Source organism: Carlito syrichta, unplaced genomic scaffold (genome assembly GCF_000164805.1).
Source record: "Carlito syrichta isolate Samal-C Ts95f unplaced genomic scaffold, Tarsius_syrichta-2.0.1 Scaffold115681, whole genome shotgun sequence".
Taxonomy (NCBI): Eukaryota; Metazoa; Chordata; class Mammalia; order Primates; family Tarsiidae; genus Carlito; species Carlito syrichta.
The window spans coordinates 946,629-954,325 of NW_007059777.1; the positions used below are offsets into that span (position 1 = coordinate 946,629).

Consider the following 7,697-nt stretch of genomic DNA (forward strand, 5'->3'; position numbering starts at 1 on the left):
ACAAAAACTTTTAAAAGGAGATCTGGGGGAGGGTGAATCAAATGGGAGAACCAGTCCCCAGCTCTGAGGGAAGGTCAGGCACAGGGGCAAGGAAGTTTCTGCTCTGGGACTTCGATTTTCCTTCCCTTTAACCCAAACACACTAGAAGTACAGTCAGGGCTGGGGTGGCTGGCAGTCTGGCCCTTTTCTATCTTCTCTCTGAAGATTAGAAGGGGCAGAGCCCAAAGCCAGGGTGTGTCAAAGTACACAGTGTCTATCCCTCTCTCCATCTTCCCTGATCCTTCTGCTACCTCCCACTTCTTCTTTCTTTCCTTCCTATATCCACAAGATATGCAGCAACATCCACCTACTTTCAAAAGGTCCCACAGTTGGGCTTACCTGTCCAGCGCGACTCTGTCCAGACGCTGAGCAAAAGAATATCTCCCTCCATCCCTGCAATTTTCCCCCGCCACCTCCATCCAAACATTCCTGGCCCCCAGGCAATCTCCATAGACCAACTCACACTAAGGTGTGGATAACCAGCAAATCACTCTTAAACCCCCAGGGTGTTTGCTCATTACGCCAAATGGATTACTAATTGGGGAGGTTTCTTTTAACAAAGGCTTGTTGAGCGTCAGGTTCTGCACTCGAGGAGCACGGGTGAGAGGAGGCTCTCCCCCTTCAGAAGCAAGACAGGAACACAAATGACAAAAATTAATCAATGTCACAAAGAGGTACATACCTTTATTAAGATAGAGGTGTGGGGGACAAGGAAAGGCCTCATGCACTTCAACGATGTGAGTTGGGTCTGGAAAGACCGGGAGAAATTGGACATACAGTTATGAGGAAGAGGGGTGTCAGGCACTTCAGACACATGGTGCAATGGAGAGGAACCTGGAACTTGCATCCAGAAAACAATGAGCCTTCCAATGTTGTGAGGATGATGCTTCTGCTCAAAGTATGAGTTTCCTTCTCCTCCCAGGATGCTCCAGCCAGTCCAGTCCCTCTCTCACCAGAAGAAGGGGCCAGACATTGTCTTATCTTTCTGTTTTGCCTGAAGGCTTGCCTTGAACCACCTCTTAGCAACCCAGCTCCCACCTGACTCTCAGCTCCGTGGGCAAACCCACCTGTCATCGGCTGTGTTGGATCGCAGGCGACAGGGCTCTGTGCGGCCTCGGCGCAGCACCCCCCAACCTTTCCCAATGACTCCGTTGCCTTGCCTCTGGTATGACCCTCCCCAAATACTTGGTTTCTATAACTGTAATAATAGTCCTCCCTCTGAATAGCTTACCCACTATTTATGCCTAATTACCATGTGGCACAATAATGATTATGTATAGCACTAAATGTGTCAGATTAACTTTGCTCAAAGTTTTGCTTCATTACAACACCAAAGTCAATTCAAGTGCCTTGTGGATTTAACCTCTCTGGGCCTCGGCTCCCACATATGCAAAATAAGGGGCGTGGCTTAGATCAGTGACTTCCCCACTGCCTGAGGCTCCGAATCACTGGTTGGCTTTTCAGAAATATAGAACCCTAACACCCTTCCCCTAATTTATGATCTAATAAAGCAGGCATTGGGCCCACAAATCTGTGTTTTTCTCTTTGCTTCTCAGAGGTCGGTTGGTTTGTTGGTTTCCATCCAATTCCAGGACTGGTATCCGGAAAACTCCAGAGTAGTCATCCCTGCAACCCTTTCCAAAACTCATTGATTCATTCACTCGGAGGGGATGGTATCCACAATGAGGCTGGAGAGAGACAAGAACAGATATGACAAAATTTTAATCAATTTAGCAAGACCAGAATTTATCTCAAAGGCAAAAGGAAAGACTTTGAGAGGTTTTAAGCAGGGTGACATGATCAGTTAATGTTTTAGAAGCAGCATTCTTATTCAGTGGATGATGGCTGGAGTGGGGAGAGCAGTAGAAGACTTTGTAATAAAATCTTCACCAGAGAGGATGATGCCTGGGTTGGAACAGTGGCAACAGGGGTGCAGAGTACATGGATCCATGTGGTATTTAGACAGTAGAATGGGCAGGACTCAGGGAGTTGTTTTTTTCCTTGGGGTTTGGATTCTGTCTGGCTCCACAGCCTTTGTCCCCTTCCTGTACTAGAGAACCCCTCACTGTGTGGTTCTTGGTGGCAGGTACAGCCCTCCTCCCACTGAAGGACACAGCTCATGCCCCAGCTCAGCCAATGAGAAGCAGCCACCCCAGGTTTTGACCCAGGGGCTCATGACTCAGAGACACAGAGACAGTGGAGAATCCAGTCTAGTGGCAGCACAAGTAGCCATAACTCTCAGTTTCTAGGAACAACATCACAGGGTGCCAGGGGTATACAGTGTCTGGTGCCAGCCATGGTGGAGATGCCATCTGGCACTCTACAATAGCTGAGTTCTCACTGGACTGCTTCTCAGGCTTGATTTGGATTGAAAACTTAACAGTATCTAGCTGTTCCTGCCTGTTTTACAAGCCTGGTTCTCTAATCGCCTCTGCAATTCTGTGAGCTACTGCAATATTTTCAATGAACTTCTTTCTGTTTAAACTGCCAGAATTGTTTGTTCCTCACACCCAGATTCTCTGGCTGCTACCCGGATTATGTTGGAGGAAGAGAAGGCATGAGCAGCTGGATGCAGTGGTTCTCAGAGATGGGAACACAGGACAGGTTGTGGGGAAAAGAATCCCAAATGCTGCTGGCTAGTTTATTGATGACAAATAAATTGCTCCTTATTCACTTACCCTCAATTAAAAAAAAAAGTGAGATTGAGCTTTTCTTCACAATTGAGAGTTTTCTCTGAACTGCAAAAGCCCATTCAGAACCTGAGTGGCTGAACAACCCTTGCATTTACAAACTACCTGCAATCCAACATCCAAGTTTGATGGCCTGGTCCCATCCTTTGCAAAGGGAAGCCCTTTCACCCCCTTCCCGGTGTGCTCCCCAAATTCATGACAGTTGATATCACAAGGTTATTGGAAGGCGAATGTGATCCCAGATGAAAAAATACTTTATTATCTATAGAAGGGGCTAAAGAACTTCAAGGCAGTAGATTGCACTTACCTAAATATAACTTCAGAAGTTTTATATATACATTGATTGCTTTTTAAATTCAGTCATTTTCCTACTTATTTACTTAGCTATTTCCAAGATGCTTTATTTTGTTTCCACATATATTGGCAACTGCAATAACCACTGAAACACAGGTATATATTTTTTTATTGTGGTAAGAGAGAGATAATTTACTATTTTAACCATTTTAAGTGTATAGTTCAGTAGCATCAAATATATTCACATTGTTGTACAACCACCACCACCATTCCACTTCAGAATTTTTTTCATCTTCTCAAACTGAAATCCTACCTTCCCCTGGCCTCTGGCAATTATCACTTCACTCACTGTCTCCACAGACTGACTTTTCTAGGTACCTCATATAAATGGAATCATACAGTATTTGTCCTTTTGTGACTGACTTATTTCACTTGGCATAACGTCCTCAAGGTTCCATGTGGTGGCATGTGTGAGAATTCCCTTCCTTTTTAAGGCCTAACAAAATTCCATTGTATATACATACTATATTTTGTTTATCCATTTGTTTGATGGATACTTGGGTTGTTCCTGTCTTTTGCCTATTGTGCATAATGCTGCTATGAATATGGGTGTGCAAATAAGGTGTATATATTTTATGACCCTTTCCCATCAAGCAATTAAATGTGTAATATAGATCATTGTAACTCTGAAGAATTGTATGACAGAATTTCTTAAAATGGGTCACACCTGTATCTCCACTATTTCAAAACAGGAGGCAGCAAAGAACAAATGTCCATTTCACACTGAGGTGGAAAAGCTCGTTAGCTTCGATCAGTGAGTAAATCATTCTCTAAGGGCAGATTACACACACAGATGTCAACTTCTCAGGTAACTAACTCTCTGCTCTCCTGCCTTGGTGGGACAGTGGCCTGAACTTTGGTTCTCTTAAAAAAAAACCCTCTGTCTCCCCACCCTTCCCTGGGGACAAGGAGCTTAACTACCTTCAGCCCCTTCACTAGATTATTCTGACATGGGGCTGTGGAATTCTGGACAACAATAGTACCAAGAATTCTGCACCAACCTAAAGTTTGTACTTTGAGAAACATAATAAAGTAGAAGGACTGTTTGCCCCACACTTCCTCTGACCCACTGCATCCCTAGTGTTCACAGTCATTTGCAAATGAGACGAAAACAAAATGATAAAAGACAGAGGAGCATGAGAAGAGAGAAATTCTCAGAACTTGAAAACAGGGCCCTGTTTTCATCGGCAAAGTAGGTTAGGGAATCAAGAGTTGAACACACCCAGAGTGTCTTCATTTCCTTTAGTTCTTCTCTAGTTGAGGGTTTCTGTAAGTGGGATAAACCCGATGAGCACCAGTAGGTGTCAGTTGTCATTCCCACTCAGTCTTCATAACAGCTTTGCAATATGGCTTCCTATCTCCATTTTACAAACCAGGAAACTGAGCCTCAGAGACACTCAGAACTGTCCAAGGCTGTGGGGTTTAGATGTGAACAAAGCCCTGTGTGATTCCAGTGTTGCTGCTGTCCTGACTGACCTTTCAGATGAGGGCATTTTCCTTATTTTCTGTAGGGTGGTTTTTCAGAAGGGGGCTGTGACAGTCTGTGTTTCTCTGGGGGTGCATCAGAGTTTTATAGAAACCATCGAGGGCCCTCTCTTCCAAGCCAGCCAGCCCTGGTTCTCCACCTCAGAGGGGAGTTCGTGGAGCATGGAAGGGGGGCGGGGGTAGAGCTTGAGTGCTTCCTCATTCTCTGTTGGCTCAGTCTTTTTTTCCTCATTACAACAAAACACCCACCTGCCCCTAACCCACCTCCCAACCTGCTATGGTCTGAATGTCTTTGTCCTCTAAAATTCACATGTTGAAATCCTAAACCCCACCAAGCTCGGTGGCTCAGCCTGTAATCCCATGCCTTTGGGAGGCTGAGGTGAGTGGATTGCCTGAGCCCGTGGGTTCGAGACCTACCTGGGCAGGCAAGACCTCATCTCTACAATAAATAAAAAAATTAGCCGGGCGTGATAGCACACGCCTGTAGTTCCAGCTACTTGGAAGGCTGAGGCGGAAGGATCGCCGGAGCCCCCGCAGGTCGAGGCTGCGATGACCAGGAGCGGCCACTGCACTCCAGTCTGGGTGACAGAGTGAGACTCCAACTCAAAAAAAAAAAAAAAAAAAGAAATCCTAATCCCCAAAGACTATGACATTAGAAAGTGAGACCTTTGGGAAGTGATGGGGTCATGAGGATGGCGCCCTCATCAATGGGATTAGTGCCCATATAAAAGAGGTCCACGAGAGCTCATTTGCCCCTTCTGCCACATGAGGACATGGTGAGGAGGGACTGTCTACAGACCAGAAAACCTGCCCTCACCAGACATCAAATATGCAGGATCTTGATATTGAACTTCCCAGTCTGCAGAACTGTGAGAAATAAATGTGTGTTGTTTGTAAGCTGCCCAGTTTCTAGTATTTTGTGATAGAAAACCAAATGGACTTACACAGCCCTTAATGCCCACTCCTACCCGTTTGCTTACCATTCTCAACAATGAAAGGGGTAGAAATAAGTTAAAGATTCAGGCAGGACACCAGGTAAAACTTCCTGACTCCAAGGCTCTGGAACATAAAACAGATGAGGAATTCAAAGAGCCAGCTGTACACCCCTTTCAGGAAAGCTATCAGGTCAAGGAACACCCTGCCCCCACCTGACCTACTTGGACTGGGTACAGTTCTGCCTGGAGGCCAGGGGAGGCACCAAATGACCTCCAGAGGGCCCTGACAACCCAGGGAAGTGGGGGGCCTCTGGTGCAGCCGCGCTTGGCTGCAGATGTTCCCTGTCATCAATCACTCCAGTGCGTCTGTTTGCTGTGCTGCTTGTTTAAAAAGTGAGGTGTCTGCTAATTGAAAACTAAAAGATCCATCCATCTCAGTCACAGCCGGCACGAAATCCACTCAGCCATGTGATATCAGGGTAGAGAAGGCAGTGCAGAGCTTAAGTGTCCTTGGGTGGTGCATCCTATGGAGGTCATCTTGCTTCTGCTTCTGCTTCTGCCTCCTGCCCCAGCGAGGCCACCCTCCCCATCACAAGCAGCAGGGGTTGCCCATTTTATAGCTGTCTAACACGTCCTCATCTATTATTCTCCATGCAGCCCTGATTTAAAGCTGGGGAAACTGAGGCATAGTGTGATTAAACAGTTTGGACAAGATCACACAACTGGTAGGTGCCAAAGGCAAGATACCCACCCAGGTGCTCTGACTGGTCTGACCCATCCCGGAACCTACGCAGAAGTGCTAAGTTGGGAGGCACCTCGTCCCTCCTTACGTTGATTAAATGTAGGAAAGAATGGCCCCAAAGTATACTAGGGAGACACTGGGATTTCAACCATTTCTGTAATATCTGATTGTTTTAAAAGCAAATATGGCAAAGTGTTACTGATAGGATTCCCAATTGTTGTCACACTTCCCTATCAAGCCAGCAGGTGCATGGGGGACAGGCCAGAGCCACACAATAGTGCAAAAGGCAGAGAGCAAGGAAGAGACAGAGGCATGCTGATCCCCCCTCCCTCCCCGCCAGGCTTCCCTTGCCCCAAGTACCTCCAGAGATGCTGGATTCGTGAGAAGTGCTCTTTTGTGTGTCTCAGAAGAGGGATACCAGTCCAGTGCTGGATCTCTGCGGGATTTGCAAGGGCAATCTCTGGGCCTCAGTTCTCCCTTCTGAAGTGAAAAGAAAGTAGGTGAATGCTAAGGTCCTTTCCAACCCCAACTTTGTATAATTGTATGCATCATTGAAAGAAATGCTAAGACAAGTTGAGTCTTTGTGGACTAGAGTGGCTTGACTGCAGTCATGCAAGACTGACCCCTGTGTAGCAGGGAGTCAGTCTTCTGTCCTTGCTGTGTTCTTTGCCTGGAATCCTTCTACCCTAGGGAACTAATGTTGCTCCCTCAACGCCCAGCTCCTGTGAGGTCTTGGGTTTTCGTGCTTCACAGCACCTGCATCAGTCACAGGTATTTCCCTAGAGGTCTCCTGTCTGGACTGGCAGGGCATGGGAGCAGGGGCCTGGTTTTATTCCTCTCTGTGATCCCTGAATCTGCCAAAGTCTGGCAAAGTGAGAACCGTCAGTAACTAACTGCTGAAGAAGAAAGAAAGAAAAGGAGAGAGGCAGGAAAGGAGAGAAGGCAGAGCTCTCTGCAGCCCAGATGACCCCAGCAGGGGCAGCCCAGAGCAGCCCTCACCACGCCCACCTCCCCTCCTCCCGCTCCCCAGGCCCCACCACACACACCTGTTTGGAGTCAAAGGTGAGCAGGAACCCCAGAGGCCGCCTTTCTCCTTCCCAGCTCAGGTCAGCACCAAGCAGGCTTCTCCTCTGGAAGAGCCAAGCACCAGGAAGGACCACAGAGATTCCCAGACCTGAAGCCAGAAAACGGGTCCTGGACCCCTCCCGACACCTCCTCCTCCTCCTCCTTAGCGATTCGCTGGATAGGTGCTGCCGCCCGCAGCCCTGGGCTTCTGACTCCTCGGAGGAGAGGACTGGCAAGCAACGCTTGACCGAGGCGACCCGGGCCACAGTGCTATTCCGGGTGTGCGTGGGAGCACAGCGGGCGGCCGAGGGCTCGGCTCCCGCCTAAGAGTGAGGGATGGCGGAAGCCCCCACCCCCTCCCGGCTCCCCCCAGGCCCGGGGGCGCCG

At 47.9% G+C, this 7,697-nt stretch overlaps 1 protein-coding gene across 1 annotated transcript in view; it reads right to left on the reverse strand.

Moving 5' to 3' along the window:
• Window positions 1–699: 699 nt before the first annotated feature.
• LOC103276051 overlaps window positions 700–7,697 on the reverse strand; it is an 8,244-nt gene continuing 1,246 nt past the window's right edge. Inside the window, exons 2-4 of the mRNA XM_021706334.1 lie at window positions 7,292–7,633; window positions 6,606–6,725; window positions 700–1,727 (exon numbers count right to left, since the gene is read on the reverse strand). Coding sequence (XP_021562009.1) covers window positions 1,542–1,727; window positions 6,606–6,725; window positions 7,292–7,633 — 648 coding nt within the window. The 3' untranslated portion in view covers window positions 700–1,541. The remainder of the gene's footprint in view (window positions 1,728–6,605; window positions 6,726–7,291; window positions 7,634–7,697) is intronic.